Here is an 18,458-nt window from a genome sequence, read left to right on the forward strand (position 1 = left end):
TTATTACCATTAATAACCATATTTTGTACGTAACAACCACATTTTGCCCATAGAAACTATAATTTATTACCATTAACAACCATATTTTGTACGTGGCAACCACATTTTGCCCATAGAAACTATAATTTATTACCACTAACAACTATAGTTTGTACGTGGCAACCATATTTTGCCAATAGTAACCATAATTTATTACCATTAATAACAATATTTTGTACGTGGCAACAATATTTCGTCCATAGCAACCATAATTTATTACCACTAATAACAATATTTTGTACGTGGCAACCATATTTTGCCAATAGTAACCATAATTTATTACCATTAATAACAATATTTTGTACGTGGCAACAATATTTCGTCCATAGCAACCATAATTTATTACCACTAACAACTATATTTTGTACGTGGCAACCATATTTTGTCTATAGCAACAGTAATTTATTACTACTAACAACAATATGTTATACGTGGCAACCATATTTTGTCCATAGAAACCATTTAGTATTACCACTAACAACAATATTTTGTACGTGGCAACCATATTTTGCCAATAGCAACCATAATTTATTACCACCAATAACAATATTTTGTACGTGGCAACCATGTTTTGCCCATAGCAACCATAATTTATTACTACTAACAACAATATGTTATACGTGGCAACCATATTTTGTCCATAGCAACCATAATTTATTACCACTAACAACTATATTTTGTACGTGGCAACCATATTTTGTCTATAGCAACAGTAATTTATTACTACTAACAACAATATGTTATACGTGGCAACCATATTTTGTCCATAGAAACCATAATTTATTACCACCAATAACAATATTTTATACGTGGCAACCATATTTTGTCCATAGCAACCATAATTTATTACCATTTACAACAATATTTTGTACGTGGCAACCACATTTTGCCGATAGCAACCATAATTTATTACCACTAACAACTATAGTTTGTACGTGGCAACCATATTTTGTCCATAGTAACAGTAATTTATTACCATTAACAACAATGTTTTGTACCTGGCAACCATATTTTGTCAATAGCAACCATATTTTATTACCACTAACAACAATATTTTGTACGTGGCAACCATATTTTGCCAATAGCAACCATAATTTATTACCACTAACAACTATAGTTTGTACGTGGCAACCATATTTTGTCCATAGTAACAGTAATTTATTACCATTAACAACAATGTTTTGTACGTGGCAACCATATTTTGCCAATAGCAACCATAATTTATTACCACTAACAACTATAGTTTGTACGTGGCAACCATATTTTGTCCATAGTAACAGTAATTTATTACCATTAACAACAATGTTTTGTACGTGGCAACCATATTTTGCCAATAGAAACCATTTGTTATTACCACTAACAACTATATTTTGTACGTGGCAACCATATTTTGTCCATAGCAACAGTAATTTATTACCATTAACAAACATATTTTGTACGTGGCAACCATATTTTGCCAACAGCAACCATAATTTATTACCACTAAATACAATATTTTGTACGTGGCAACCATATTTTGTTCATAGAAACCATTTGTTATTACTACCAACAGCCAATATCGCTTCTACAAAACTAAAATAGACAGAAAATCGGCATAAAACAACATAAAACAGGGTTGGAGCATATGGGACACCATTAGTACATAATGTCCAAATATCCTGATCGTGCTTTAAATAATTTACAACGGTCTATGGGAGTCGTAAGGATACGGATTTATATTTTTTAATTTTCTTTGTTTACTACCAATTGGGACGATGAACTGCTGGAATGAGAAGGTGTCCCCCTTTGCACACCATTCCACTATTAAATAAATTTTAAAAACCATATAAAAATAATCATAAAAAAATCCTTAAAAAAAGAGAATTTAAAAAGACAAGACAACGACATAAAAAAAATCCGCCTAAATGAATCTACATTCTTCCATAAATCGGCTAAGTTTTGTTTGTTAAGGTTAATTTCTTTCAAAAACGGCTTTTGACTTCAAACGTCCAGCGTCGTCCTTGAGTCCTTTCGTTACTGAATTATTCATGAATTCTTTCTTATTTTTTATTCTCTTCTATACAGTGCGGAGTTTACACAAGGGAGGTTCTGTTGCAGTTAGAAAAACAGGAGAAACCCTTCTCTGTTTGCCGGTGAGACATATAATATACTCAGGTTGAAGTAAGAGCGTATTTGACAAAAAAAAATTTATTAACAAGATAGCGAGATAAGAAATACAAACAAGAATTAAACTTATATTTGCAACAGTAGAAAGCAAAAAATAACAGCAATATAAATGTGATTCATATTAGTAAGACAGGCCAAAGACAGCTAAAAAGTGAGAAAATATTTTACAGATTCTATAATTGGTACCGAAGGAATTGAAGTTTTAAAATTGACCTCTGGTATAAAATAAAACATATTTTTATACCACCAACGCCATTTGCTATAAAAAGGAGACTTTAACGATTAAAACGTTGTTACAATCAAGCTAACTTTCACAGAATATCATTTTAATAATGATAGCATGGCTGGCAGCATTTGAAGCAGTACCTTTTATATTTTATCTTTTTAAATAACTATGCTTATACCGTAGAATGAATTAAAAAGAAAAATTTACAATCGATGGCAAAAATGATTTAAAAATAAACGTTTTTTAATATTAAAGTGACGAAAATTCAATGTTTTGACATTTTATTTTTAAAACGCCCAGCAAGTCATTGGTTAATATGACAGAACAACAATCACTAACAAAGTTACATGAATAAGTGGTAACTCGTAACCAGGCACAAGGTGCATGAAACAGAACACCCGTGTTATAACGACTGTGGTTTTCCGCCCACGCAAGGGTAAAACGAATTACATCCAGAACAGCTTTTTAAAATCTTGTGAAGCAAAAACTGCGCATAGAACACGATGCCTAATAGTTTCCGTATACAAACACTAAAAAATTCTGTAAGAAATAAAATTGTAAAAAATACAGTTAATTTTGTTAAAAACTTAAAATCGAATCGTGTTAATATGTTGCTTGGGGACTGTTCACGTTAACACACGCGGGTAAAAAAGCGTTAATTGAAAATTCGCTGTTCGATTGAAAATCTGTCCGTTTCCCCACGAGTGTTTCTATTGACCGCTGTACAAAAGGGAGTTGTAACTATAAGTGAAAAAATTCATGTCGCGTGGATTAGTGGCAAGAGGCTCTTCCATTTCGCTCGAATCGATGAAACAATTTCACTAAGAGCTTCTACAATTAGGGCCACTTCCGAATTCCATTCGTAAGCCTCTTGGTCGTGGCAGGATATATAGTAGGGTTGGAAAATATGGGACACCTTTACATTCTATTTTCTCGTCCCATCTGGCTGTAAACAAAAAAAAAATCAAAGAATTATAAAACTGTATTTTCACGACTTTCATAAACAGTCGTTAATTGTTTAAAACACGATCAGGATATTATTTGGACGTTATGTGCCAAAGGTGTCCCATCTTACCCCACTATACTATATTATGGAGTATTCGTCTTCCGTTGTTTATATTTACACCATCTGTATAGATACAAAAGTAATTTTTAATTTCAACAAGTTTATTAAATTGTTTCTCCGACTCGTAAAAGCCCGATCACGAAAAAAATGGGGTAAATTACCTCATACATGCGAGAGATACGGGGTTCGAGGCTCGGTGCTGCTATACCATTCTAGACCGGGTATCCAAATTGTTATAACCGCATAGAAAAACAGTCACCTACTAAGTTACATATTTGGTAACTAGTAAACGGAAACGAGGTGTATAAAAAAATAGTAAATGTCATTTAATAATGTGTCATTGGAAATCAATTAAAACATTCTTACTTAATTAAAGATTTTAGTTTTTTGTTCCAAATACACTAAAGTCGTATACGTATACTAAAATAAAAAAGATACTACAAGACAGGCGTGCTTTTGAGGTCTCTTAAACTATATGCCAGGCAACTACCGCACAAATGTAAAGTACAAATAATTAGGTTTTAGAAAAACAATGATTATCTGCTTTGGTCTAAATCCTTCGCATCTTAAAGCAGCTAATCAGAAACTAATTTTCCTTTAATCTCATCGATTGAAAAGATCAATTATTAATTATATGATTACCATGCAACTATAACGTGGTAGTTGAAGTAAAAAGAAAGATCAAAATGGTTTGTTACGTCATTGTTGAGATTGTGACGAAATAAAAATATTCTGTAACTTTAGTTTGTTTCGTCACAGTAGGGATTGTTATGTTCAAACAATTTAAATAATTCATTATAACGAAATAAACCAAGAATAACACGAAACAATCAACTTTATGACAAAACGAAACAGGAATTTTGACGTCATAGTTAAAATTTGCAAAACTTTTAAATTTTGATTTTATGATCTCTGTGTTTTTCGATATTCTATTTAATTGTTTGGATAGCGTGTGTGAGGTGGGGTGAGACAACATCTGGGATCGAGATCAATAATAATTATTGAAGATCTTAGCGATCAATATTATTGTGATGTCACAGACATAATGCTTTTTGCCATTCGGGAACTGAGTAGATTTGACAAGGTCGGGTGTAGGTATAGTAGGTTCTAGGTTGGGGTAAGATGGAACATCTTTTCGTTCTTGTGTATAGCTTTATTTGGTAGTAAACAACGAAAATTTACAGAATTATATATTCGTATCATATCGACTATTAAAGAGCGTTGTTAATTTTGTTAATTGTTAAAGAGGATAATGAAATATGGGGTATTATGTACTAAAGGTAACCCATCTTACCCCACAGTATTGAAAGTTGCAAGGCAGTATGTTAAAAACTATAATGGGTTTATATCAGGTTTTATTAGACCGTGCGCAGTGAAACTTTGACTAAATAACATAATTTATGAAAGAATTTCAGTATTTCTTTATTAAAATAACCGCTTTTAAAGTTTAGTAGATCGCAAAGAAAGACAGAGAACCCATGGGTGCTGTGACGTAGAAGTTGGAAAACTTATAACAATCTGAGACAGATAATCAATGTGTTTTATTTATCCTTGCATGGCGAGGCAACCACAGTCGTTATGGCATGTTCTGTTTCATATATCTCGTGCCCTCTTACAAGTTATCACGTATGTAACTTATTTATCCTTGTATGGCGGCGCAACGACAGTCGTTGGACCACGGAAGGTATGTTTCATAGTTTGACCACGGAAGGTCTGTTTTCACCTCGTGCCTGCTTATATACGAGTTACCGCGTATGTAACTTAGTGGGGACTGTTTTTTTTTTCAGTCCACTTATAAATTATTTAGGTTTAACAGGAAGCCAATGCATGAACGTAAACGTAAATTAGAAATAGTAAGAATAGACAAACACTTTGTGTTTTCTTAGTCAGTTTATGATTACCGCTTCAAGGTCCACCTGTTGTTTATTCATTGTACAGCGGTGTACCAGCTTTTGGGCGCACGCCCATGTTTTAATTAGACACATATGCGAGGTGTACACATAGTAGATACATGGGTGGCAGAAATGAATTGGATTATTGCAATAATCTGTAATAACACTTGATGTGTGGAACAAATGACATTAAGCATTAAATGTGAGCAAAAACAGGTAAAAGTTACATACGTAGTAACTTGTGAGCGGGAACAAGGTGTATGAAACGGATCATCCGTGTTATAACCTAAAAAAACCTGCCATGCGAGGATAAACAAGTAAAACTCACTCATTCATAACGACTGTGGCTTTACGGTTCTTTACTATATGGATAAGCTCCTACAACGAGGCATGCGAAACGGTTTATGCCAGAGTACCCAATTACACTACTCGTTTTAAAGTTACTTTTTGCATATTTTTAGACTTCAGTTATTGCTGCCGGAGGAACAAAGCGAGTTGCTCGCTTTAGCTTTAAGTGGAACTGTATTTTAAAGTACAGATTTATACACGCGGTAACTCATTAGTGGGCACGAAACAGAACATCCGTGTTATAAAGACTTTCGTTGCCCTGTCACGCGAGGACCAATAAGTTACATTCATTCATGAGCCATGCAGAATAGAAAATATTTAACAACAAGTTTACATCTGCTGTAACTCGTAAGCGGCAAAATAAAAGGGATGTTATTACGACTATAATCGTGAATTAGGATAACAATTCATTCATTAGACAAGTTAACTTGTAATAAATTCTGTAAATCTGACCCTAATCTGGTGCTCATAGAGTAGCACGATTCGTGTGTAAAGAAATACAGTAAGAGTCTGGAGCTATGAAATCAAGCCCACCAAATTGTATAATATAAGAAATATATATTTCCTAAATGGCATCGTTAGTTATCATGAACAAATTGATTGATTATTTTTCACCTTTTAGTTCCATGTTAAGTTAAAATGAATTGCTTTCAACCAAGTTCATGGAGATGGAATTCCTTCAAAGAATCTTCGCATCGCATGGCAGCGCGATTAACAAGGTATGTTTGTGACGTGGCAGACGTTCATTGTGTCAGGTGCAGACCTTCTTGTTACGTCATTCAGTTTCTTTATTACGTGACTAAAATCAAGTATTTGTCATTTCTATTAAAATACAAATAAAAAAAACTTAAAATAAAAAAATTACAAAATAAATATTAAAAAAGTTAACATAACAACAGCATAATTTTTATTACTCTTTCAATGGCAATAACAATGTTTATAATAATTAACTTTGCAATCCGTGGGAACTTATTAAAATATTCAGTCGTCATCTAACATTAAAGATTAAATAAATAAATAAAAAAATAAACAAAAGAGTAAGTAAAAGCGTTGTTGCTAAACGTCGCAGGAAGTAACTTTTACCCAAAAAAATTAATATTTTATTTAAACCTTTTCAGAAAGCGGCCGATCGAAGCCATGCGTGACGAAAGAAGGAAATCTGTGACGTCAACAAAGCTTCCGAAATGTTTGACGACATTGGATCTGACGTCATTGGGCGTGGGAAGTTGTGGTGGCACAGGAATGTATGTGGTGTCGGGTATGGTGGCGAGGGAGATTGCTGGTCCAGGTGTCATCTTCTCTTTTATCATCGCTGGACTCGTGTCTTTGTTATCAGGTATGACGTCATGGCGATGACGTAATCAAGACGTCATCAAAATCTAAAGTTTTATTTTGTTAAGAGTTGTTGCAATGACCAAGCGTAAAAAAGCCTCAATTTCATATTAAATCGCGTTCGCTGCATTCGTTGTTTGTCACAAACAACGATCGCGACCTTGTATTCTTGTGACGTAACAAGTCAGACAGTCACGTTACAATATTTGCACTTAAATAAGACTGTAATATAGTCAATTTAAACATGAAAAACGTATAATTTTAAGTTGGGATTTCACCAAGATAAATTCCACCGGTTTAAGTAACATACAACGCAATATTAACCATTTAAAACGAAAGCTCATATATATATATTTACTTGTTACGAAACAATAAGCATTGTCCTGAGTACCAGAATAATTTACATACACCATTGTTTGGTCGATATTTACTCCATTATTGACGTATAAAGACGTAAATGACGTCACAAATATCGATTGTGACCACGTGACATTCTAGGGGGAATTATTTGATTAATATATCAACTAGTTATTATTTTAATTAATTTTTAGTTCTGAAGTCCGGGTAGTTGTATTTTAACTTTTATGTTTGTTGATTTGATACTGTTTATTGTATAGCCGTTTTTATTCAAGTTCACATAAACGTAAAACTGCGTATATTTTTATACGAGAACTTGCGCTGAACAACGCTGGGTGTAGGTATTTATTTGTTTGTTCTTTTATACCGCGACCAGCTACATTCAGAGCGCAAAACGGCAGGCAGTTTAAAACATCGGATTTAAAAAGCAATAAATTTAATCTGGAGTTTTGGCGTAACAGCCACGCTTTTTAAATGACATCCTTTCCTACACCTTTTATTCATAGCGTGTTTTACTATCTGTTGTTTTGCTGTTGATTCATTCTCTTCGTTTTCTTTATCTAAATAACTGATCTCGCTATCGTTTTTAAAGAGACGAATAAAATTATGTTATGTTCAAGCAAACAATCCAAAAAAGCGCTGCCATACAAATTAATGTACTACCATAATACGTAATTAACGTATTGAGTCAAATGTGCTCTAAATCAAAGGCCCGTGTCTCGCATAGAACCTCTAACCTTTTATAGAATACCTAACACTAACACTCTAGGTTCGAATCCCTCACGAGTAACTTATTTCACAGGAATGTGTTACGCTGAGTTCGGGGTACGAGTTCCTAAGACGTCAGGATCAGCTTATACGTATAGTTACGTCACAATCGGGGAATTTACGGCGTTTTTCATTGGTTGGAATTTAGTTCTAGAATACTTGATTGGAACAGGTCACAATGAGATTTGAATTTTAAGTATAGTAGAGTGGGGACAGATGGGACACCTATTCATTCTATTTTCTCGTCCCATTTTGTAGAAAACAAAAAAATTCAAAGAAATATAAAAAAGTATCTTCACAACTCCCATAAACCGTTGTAAATTGTTTAAAACAAGATCAGAATATTTGGATATTATGTGGTAAAGTGTCCCATCTTCCCCCACCCCACTAAATAATAGTTTTCTTATTAAATCATAAAAAAAACAATGTATGGTAGTGCGAAGCTGTTAGCTGCTACCATTGTGCATGTTTATCCTTGGGCAACAAACTTAACATTAATTGCTCTAACCCAGCGGTCACTAATGGTGGTTGAAATTGTCAGCCATACAGAAAATCACAAACAAAGTGACATATATGGTACAAAACACTGGTGCTATTTGGGACCCCTGATATTTCTACATCATCAATTATTTATCTTTTCACAAAAAGTTATTACATAGGGGTGTCATATTACACACAATATTAATGGTGTACGCTTACCTGATACAATATATGTAACTTTGTGGGTGATTGATTTAATGCATGACTGACATAACTCATATATGGTGTAGCTTACAAGACTGACATAACTCACATATAGTGCAGCTTATAAGCCTGAAAATTCAAACAACTAATAGGAGATCACTGGGTTAAAGCAATTGCTTGCACATGTATTGCAACAATATAATCTCAAACTAAATAACCTATGATACAGTCTTGTAAGATTTCTGTGTAATAATATATGATATCTATGAAATGATATATGATTTCTATAGATCAATATATGATTTCCATGTAATGAAATATGATTTCCATGTAATGATATATGGTTTCTATAATATGATATATGATTTCCATGTAATAATATACGATTTCTATGGAATAATACATGATATTTATGAAATGATATATGATATCCATGTAATGATATATGATTTCTATAGCATCAGGAGCGAGTGCAATAAGTAGCATGATGGATTCCTTGTCGAACCAAACCATTAGAAGTTGGATGTTGGAACACGTGGGAAGATTGCCAAGTATCGGTAAGTTTATATATAAATATAATAAACTAATCAGACTTGTAATAATTTCTACGACTCTAACCCTGATCTCATAGAGTTGAACGATTCTTATGCTGTTTAAATTATCAGCGATACATAAATTCTAAAAAATAATCACCCACAAGGCCACAAAGTAACATACATGGTAACTTGTAAGCTGGCACGAGGTGTTAAACCCGTGTGATAACGACTGTCGTTTTCCGGCCACTCGAAGATAAAGTAAGTTACATTCAAATACAGTAAGGGTCTGGTGCCACGAATATGTAACAGACAAAAATCAAGTCCAATCGATTGCTGTATATATATATAGTAGGTTGGGGGAAGATGGGACACCTTTAACACATAATATTCGAATAGCCTGATCGTGTTTTAAACAATTAACAACGGTCTATGGAAGTCGTGAGGGTACGATTTGATAATTGTTTAAAATTTCTTTGTTTACTACTAAAGGTAACAAGAAAATAGAATGATAAGGTGTCCCATCTTCCCCCACCCTACTATATATATTTCGCCTAAATGGTATCGCCGTCTCTATTTTTCAAATAGAAACTAGCTGTGCAAATGTTTCAATGTTTTGTTATTCAGGCATTTGTTACCATCAACCCACACCAGTGATGTAAAAAAACAAGTTGTTGTTGTTTTATTTATCATATTAAAGTTTGTAATTTTACTACCAACCCCAAACCAAAAGGTTATAGGCCAACTCAGACCTAATTCCATTTTTTAGTTTTTCTTTTATAAATAAATATATTTATGACATGTGCTGTTATGTTTGTAATGAAAATAATTGACTAGAAAGTCCAAGTTTTATTGCAGATGCAGTCCAATAAAGCCTTTATTATTGAAGCTTGTAATCAGGTTACAACACAGTGCTCCCAGCTTTATTGTACAACAACAATATATAGCCCATTTTACTCACCGTTTTACGAGTTCTTTCTTTCCAGCCGGCCATGATGATCCAAACTCCTACCCAGACATTATAGCTTTGTTCATTGTGCTTGCAATGACAGTGATTGTAGCAGCTGGTGTAAGGAATTCTGTGATGTTTAATAACGTGTTAAACGTGGTCAATATACTGGTATGGCTGTTCATTATAATTGCTGGGCTTATATATGCTGATCCAACCAACTGGTCCAAAGATGGCGGGTTCTTCCCTAATGGATGGTCAGGGGTAAGTATGGATGAATTAAACATATTTTGCTAATAGTATTGGTAAGTATATGAATGTTAAGAATGTAATGTAACTTAAAATATGCAAACACACAGTTAACATTTCTTAAACAGTATTGGTAAGTGAACAAAGACTGTAATGTAAATTAGATGAGGGTAAAGATACAGAATAAACATTTTGTAACAAATATTGGCAATGATGAATGCAGCTTAATTATCCCCAATTAGTGGGGCAAATATTCAGGAAAAAATGGTTTAATGAGTAAATTTTGTGCGGGAAACATTTGAATAATTTTGAATAAATAAATAAAACTTATTCATCCTCACGTGGCGGGCAACAACAGTCCCTATAAAACTGTTGTTTTATTTTATATACCTCCTGCTTTAAGAAAACACAAAGTCTTTGTTTAGCTCTTTCCAATTACGTTTACGCTCATGCATTTGCTTCCTGTTAAACTTAAATTATGTATGAGTGAACCAAAAATAGCCGACCACCAGTGAAATACGTGGTGTCTCATAAGCATACCATATTGATTGTATGCAATATGACGTGCCTATGAAATAACTTTTTGTGAGAAAACAAAAGTGGGCACAAATGTGTATGAAACAGTGTTATAACGACTGTCGTTGCCCCTCCATGGAAGATAAATAAGTTATGCTTGATCACTTACAAAGCGGGCACGAGGTGTGTGAAACAAAGCACCCGTGTTATAGTAACTGTCTTTGCTTTGCCACTTTAAAATAAGTAACATACGTGTTAACTTGCAGGCTGCCACAAGGTGTATGGAACAGAACGCCCGTGTTATAACGGTCGTCGTTGCTATACCATAATTAAGTTACAATCAATCTTTCACATCTAACCACACCTTCTATACATAGGTTTTAAGGGGAGCTGCAACTTGTTTTTACGCCTACATTGGGTTTGACATTATTGCGACAACCGGCGACGAATGCAAACAACCCCACAAGTAAGTTATTCAAAAATATTTTCAGCGAACCACTGTGTGCAGCACAACCAAATCAAATAGTAACCTATTAATGGGTCAAGTTTTGTTTTAAATAATCAACTAATTTAAAAAATAATCTTTTTTTATTTATCTATACAAATATAGTAACGAAGATCAAATTAAATAAAATACTGAATGCAATTAGCAACAAATAACAGTTGTTAAAAAAAAAACTGGTATAGGAAAAGTATCAAATAAAAAGCTACTAAACCCATGATATAATTTAGCTCATAAAGAGTAGAACACCTCATACAATCTATCAGCCTCAGCCACCCCTATATATATAAAACAACTTCCCATACATTACAGGTCCATACCTCGTGCCATCTTATTCTCACTAGCCGTGTGTATGACGTGTTATATATCTGTGAGTGCTGTGCTTACACTGGTGCTACCATACAGCCAAATAAATGAGGAATCTCCACTTCTTGATATGTTTAACTACGTCGGCTTCTATCAGGTAATGCTGTCTGTAAGTTTGTAAAATAATTATTTTGGCAACTTCTTTATCCTTGCATAGCGAGGCAGCGGCAGTTGTTACAACACAAGTGTTCTGTTTTAAACACCTCGTGCCAGCTTACGAGTTACCTCGTATGTAACTTTGTGGGTTTTTTTTTTCTGTCCTGGATCTAACTTGAAATTTACTGTGCAATCTTTGTACAATGACTTGGGACGTTTTTTCCCAATGACATGGTTGCTCACGATGGTAGCAGCATTAAGCTCTGATCCTATACCCTCACAACACGAGGCAGACATGCTAACTACTGTGTCCTGGCACTGGATATTTTACTACTAACTTGTAATACGCTCATCCTTTATATTTCCCGCAGGCAAAATATGTGATCAGCGTTGGTGCATTAGCAAGTTTAACAGTCAGTTTGCTCGGTTCATTGTTTCCAATGCCGCGCGTGCTTTACACCATGGCTAGTGATGGATTAATATTCAGGTGGGTTATGTTTTTACTTATGGCTGAGGTTCTTGTCAAATGATCTATAATTTGGGCAAGAGTTGGGCCTCCAACATTGTATTTGTATATGCACATTCTATTCTATATAGGTGAGGTCCTATAGTGAGGTTTCCATCATATGATTTATGTTTTATTTCACATTAAAACAAACCCACTTACTCAACATAAGACTTGAATACAAGAACCACTAACACAAGAAAATTCTCAAACTTTGTCTTTTTAGATTTTTGAGCCACGTCATGAAATACACGGAGACCCCCGCTGTTGCCACGGTGATATCAGGAGCCATTGCCTCAATACTCGCTCTTGCTGTTAGTTTAAGGTAAGATTATTTATTACTGTGTTTTTTGAATAAAGTTAAAATGACAAGTTGTTAAGCTACTGTTAGAACATTAGCGCTGTTAACATTGTGGACGTACGCGTCTTTGGGCAAAACTACCAGCAATTGTTCCAACCCAGTGGACACTAATGAAGTAATGGGTTGTCTGAATTTTCAGCCATGCATTAAAGCAATCACCCAAAATTACACACGTGGTAACTTGTAAATTGGCATGAAGTGTATAAAAATGTTATAACTCAATTTTCACTAATTATTGTCCAAATTGCCAACCATATACAAAACAGCAACTCGCAAACTTAGGTAGGATATGAGATGAACCCAAAGATCTCATTGTGTCAAACAAATCCATGCTCGGTGTATAAACATAATAAAAGACATCAATTATTAATACAGGAAATTTTTATGGGTTTTGGTTTTCATTTGTGGGTTTAATAGCTTCTGTACCTTGACTGTGAGCACGGGACCTCATACCCAACATTCCCAATAACTGTGGGCAATATGATGTGTTGTAGCACCCTGGGTGTCGGTGCTAATGGGGCTAATTGTGGCATAAATTGCAGGTCCTCTGACAAGCTACGCAGTAGGACCTCACTCATATTAAATAGCATTAGAAATAAACCTAATACAAAACCCACAGGGACCTAATAGAGATGATGTCCATTGGAACCCTGCTAGCTTACACTTTAGTATGTTTGTCGGTGTTGCTGCTTCGTTACCAGCCCGTTGTTTTGGCCGATTCTCGTACAAACGGGCTCCCTATTCTGCCTCCAGTGGAAGAAGATGAAAGTAAGATTAAATATTTAAGATATTTATGTGGGCGTAAAGGTCAAACTTATATTATGTTTGAAGTTTCGTGAATTATTCAACGGAGCTTGACTGCTTTTAAAATAATTGATTTATGTAAAATTTAATTTTGGAAGCCAACATTTTTGAACATCGTTTAAAGCTGCTAAAACTGTAAGAAAAAGTGTTTTACAAAGCCAAAAATTTGACCAAGTTTTAAAAATTTGAATGAAATACATAAAGCCTAATGCATACAAATAAGCAAAACTTTTCAGTTTTTAAATAAATCAATTCGGATACTTAGTATTTTAACTCTAAAAATGGCAGAACACACAATATAAGACAGAATATCCCAAACATACATAGTGTTTATGTGACAATTGATATTGCATAATATATTTGTTGGTATTTTAATTAAAAGCAATCAATAAAATAATTTACAATTATTATGATTAGAAATTATTGAACCACTTATCTTACCTAGTTATTACAAAATTGTATTTGATTGACAGTTTAGTTGATTGACATTTGTATTTGATTGACACTTTAATTTGTTTTACATTTGTATTTGATCGAGTTGTACTTGTTTGACATTGATTTGATTGACAGTTGTATTTTGTTTTTGATTGACAGTTGATCCTGATGAGGTTGAAACCATGGAAACAGCGACCGAAGCATTTGATGAGCGGGACAACACAAATCTTATTTCTAAAGATAAAACTGGTGAATAATATTCTTAATTTTATGGGAAATATAAACTGTGTGTATAACTCCAGTTGTACTATACTATGGCAATAACGTGTCACAGCCAACTTTGACTTTTTATGTTTTGTGTGGTTTTTGAAGATAAAATATTCAGTTTAAAAGTTATTAATGTAATAGCCTAATGTATAAAATGAAATACTTCAACTGTACCATGACATTTATGTGTTGCAGACTTTAACTTTGGTACCTTTCCATGTTTTGTGTAGTTTTTGAAGCCAAAATGTTAATTTAAAAGCCTTGAAATTGTAAAAAACAAAAACAACAATCTCCACAGAACAAAACTACGGTGCAATTAATGAAGAAAAGAAAGAAAACAAAACCGAGCAAAAAATTCTTACCAAAGTATGGCGTAGACTACAGTTGGCCATGTATCCACCCCTACAACACGTTAAATGTACTTTGGATGGGTGGATGATCCCAGTTAAGGTGATGCTAGGGATCCCACAAGCGATGGAACGGCCCACAGAGGAGACGGGGAAACGAGCAATCCAGAGAATCTGTTTGCTTTCATTCTACCTCGTTATGTTTAACATTTTCCTTGTGTTTGGGGGTAAGTGTTATAACCACTGTCATGTCCCGCCATGGTATAATTAATGGATCAATACATTCATTCACATTGTTAGTACTCGTTATTTGAAATAAAAATATCCCCAGAAAATTGATCACCCACAAAGTTACATACGTGGTAACTTTTAAGTAAGCACAAGGTATATGAAACAGAACATCCGCGTTATAACAAGTTGTTACCCTGCCACGCGAGTCTAATTAGGTTATATTTATTTAACTGACTAATTACTTCCAGCAAACCAACTGCATAAATAATGATTATAGATAAAACAGAGTAATCGTTCGATTTGTTTATTGGATAATTTGTAAGCGTTATTATGACAAAGTTCCAATAAGTTACACTCATTTAATTCACCAAATAAGTAGAGTACAAATAAGACTACAGTCTACATAAGATAAATACATTATTACTTTCATTAACCTCACCCCTTTCATCCAGCCAACCACCTAATTAACAAAGCATGGTGGGCTCTTCTACTTCTTGCTTTCTTCATCATAATTCTCATTATTCTGATTATCCTGGTTTGCCAGCAGCCGCAGAATCCTACAAGGTTGGTTTAAAGGGATATTGTTTACATTAGTGTGATGGAGATGTAATGTTTCGGTGCTATAAAATATGTGACAGAAAAAATAAAATTGTATAACATAGAAAATATACATTTGATTAATAAACTACATTCAATTAAAAACTGTAGTTTTGCTGTGGTATATAAAGTATTTTGACTTTTATTGTAAACTTAGCTCAGATTTGACAGAATTTAACTAGTAATTTATACCAAGTGGCAAAAAAATTAGCAGCCTTGATGTTTAAATCGGTTTTACATACAAGTACCTAAAAATCGTTAAATTTCTCGCAAAAATCAATTAAATCAATGCTAATTAAATAATGATTAATTTTAATGCATTCAGATTGGCATACATGGCCCCATGTTTGCCCTTCCTACCAATATCAGCTATATGGTTCAATACTTACCTGATGCTCAAGTTATCACCAGTAACCTGGATTCGTTTCATCATATGGTGCTTTATAGGTGAGTAGTTATGCAGAAAAGCAGAATTTTTATGCAGAGATATCAATTACATACTTGGGATACTATATCTGAAAGCAATATAATGTAGGTTGTAGGTATGTATACTGGGTTGCTTGGGCACTAAATTATTATTTTACATCCTATATGACTGAGGTAGTATAAGGTTGCATGGTGTTGTTTGTTATATGTTAGGAGTAACTTGCAGGCAGTGGCGCATCCAGAAAAAAAATAAGGGGGGGGGGTTTAATTAAAAAATGTTCAAAAATATTTATTTTTTAATTTATTTTTTTGGGGAGTTTGAAAGGGGTGAGTCGCGACACCCTAAACCCTCCTGGCTGCGCCACTGCTTGCAGGTATTGGTATCATCTGCTTTGAATTGACTGTTTCTTATACTACCTAAGTATAAAACAGAACACCCATTTGATAACAACTGCAAAAATACCTAGCTCTCTAATCATTCTACATCCACTTTTCTCTAACAACACCTATACCACCACAACAGGTTTATTTATCTACTTTGGATATGGTGTTTGGAACAGCGATCTTGAAAAAAGCGACCAAAAGTTTGAGGAAACAACTTATCAGGAGGGAATGAATATCGATTACGAATCCAAGGTGGGTTAACTAAACTTTGATGCTTAGTGTGACACTTGCCAAAGTGTGTGTGGCACTTGGCACTTAGTGTGGCATTTGGCAAATGCCATGAATTCTTTATGAAAGGGAGAATGAACTCTTGTCCTATATAAACTAAACACAGAAACAATCATGTAACCCGAAAACAAAACCATATTAAAATTGAGTATAACTTAAATCAAATTCAATAGAAAAGCCCATATAGAGTATAAACACGAAGAATATTTTACAGAGTGGTACAATAAGCTACCAGAACAATGACAAAGCACAATTGACTGAGAATGATCAAATGGAGAATGCTGAAGCTGTTTTAACCAATCATGATGAAGTCAAAAAAGTTTACGATGATAACCAGCCACCAAGTGACAGCGGAGAGTAAACATACAAATCATATATTATAACTAATTTAAAAAAAAATAAATAATATTATAGTAAATGATTAACCTTGTTAAAACTTGTGACAATCCTAAAATTGAACAACAAACTGGTATATATATTTTAAATGTATTTATGCTAAAATAACACATTAACGTATATGTGCCATTGGTTACCCTTTCTACCGCTTATTAGCCCATAATGTCACTGTTTCAGCTTCAAAGACTTTGTTTATTTATTTTAAGTTTCTTTGCTTAATGGAAGAATATGTTTTATTGATTTGAACAACTTTATGAACCAAGTTTACACATAATATTGATATATTTGGAACATACTTTTACTGCTTTACCATTTCCTCTTCAAAATTATGCAAAACTTTTTAAACGATAAAAATTGCAAAACCTGATATAGCTTTTCTGGCAATTTATTTTCATACCAACGTTTTAAAATTTCGTTCACCTTCATTAGGGTAAAACACTACAACGTTGGTATAAATAGATTTGCCAGAACAGCTGTTTAAGATTTATAATTTACACTGATGTAATAAGATGCTAGGACCAAAATCAAACGAGACTAATATTATTTTACCAAAATCTTATACTTCTATGTGTTACTGTTAATATTGCTTAAGTTTTGTTCCATAAAGCAGAGGTTTTCAAACGATGTAACAGCTCACTTACAAAAAAGTTTATTTAAAAAACCCTTAAAGCTGAATACATTTAAATTGTAAGCTGGAGGTGTAAAAAACAGAACACCCGTGTTATAATGACAGTTATTGGCCCACCACGCATGGATAAAACACTTTACATAATTATTCAATGAGCTAAGTTTTCTGCACACTTAAACTTATTCCATTTCACAAAGTTAGAGAACCTCTGCCATAGTGACACAATGTATTCAATCAAGCAATTCTAATTTTACGTTAATTTGCACAAGTTGTTAAGGGAGTTCCACTTGCTTACTGTGAATGATAGAAAATAAATTCATGTTAAAAATATTGTCAGTTTTTTTCTTATACAGCGAACTGACAGTTCTTGGATCAGTGGTAAGACTATAGATATCAGTTATATATGATAACTATTGGTGAGGCACTAACATCGTAACTAGAAGTTATACACTTTGTCATTCTGATTGTGTGTGCCGATACCTGCTATTAGGTGTTAATATAGTCTAGCACCTTAGACCAGGCGTTCATATTGTAAATAAAGTATGCCTGCTGCCATTGGGGCGTGTCTGTTCTTGGGCATAATCTTTATACTTAAAATCTAAGTTACATACTTCTTTGGTACTATCATGTACCAATATAGCAATACTAACTTGGTACAAGTAAAGAATCCTGGTCATCACTAAAATTATAATCTTACCTA

General features: G+C 33.7%; 1 protein-coding gene and 2 long non-coding RNA genes across 4 annotated transcripts; 1 reads left to right on the top strand and 2 right to left on the bottom strand.

The window, feature by feature from the left end:
* Positions 1-1,611: 1,611 nt before the first annotated feature.
* Positions 1,612-10,501, bottom strand: LOC149734387 (uncharacterized). 2 transcript variants are annotated; one of them, XR_016385295.1, is made up of 4 exons: positions 10,373-10,501; positions 6,848-7,116; positions 6,353-6,536; positions 1,612-3,377 (listed from the first exon to the last, which is right to left on the bottom strand). It is a non-coding gene; the product is annotated as an uncharacterized LOC149734387 (long non-coding RNA). The 2 variants fall into 2 exon arrangements; XR_016385294.1 differs by lacking the exon at positions 1,612-3,377 and adding an exon at positions 3,412-3,560.
* Positions 6,324-18,088, top strand: LOC149734388 (solute carrier family 7 member 14-like). Its single transcript, XM_089880897.1, has 16 exons — positions 6,324-6,456; positions 6,856-7,073; positions 8,229-8,366; positions 9,337-9,435; positions 10,398-10,624; positions 11,503-11,591; positions 11,940-12,090; positions 12,461-12,576; positions 12,821-12,919; positions 13,575-13,723; positions 14,354-14,443; positions 14,760-15,035; positions 15,492-15,603; positions 15,962-16,083; positions 16,586-16,698; positions 16,949-18,088. Exons 1-16 carry the CDS (start codon positions 6,377-6,379, stop codon positions 17,093-17,095), a joined length of 2,226 nt encoding a protein of 741 aa, XP_089737023.1. The 5' UTR covers positions 6,324-6,376; the 3' UTR covers positions 17,096-18,088.
* On the bottom strand, positions 15,328-16,153 carry LOC149734389 (uncharacterized). The gene is made up of 2 exons (XR_016385293.1): positions 16,026-16,153; positions 15,328-15,596 (listed from the first exon to the last, which is right to left on the bottom strand). It is a non-coding gene; the product is annotated as an uncharacterized LOC149734389 (long non-coding RNA).
* Positions 18,089-18,458: the final 370 nt, after the last annotated feature.

This window comes from Ciona robusta, chromosome 7 (genome assembly GCF_009617815.1).
Source record: "Ciona robusta chromosome 7, ASM961781v2".
Lineage (NCBI taxonomy): Eukaryota > Metazoa > Chordata > Ascidiacea > Phlebobranchia > Cionidae > Ciona > Ciona robusta.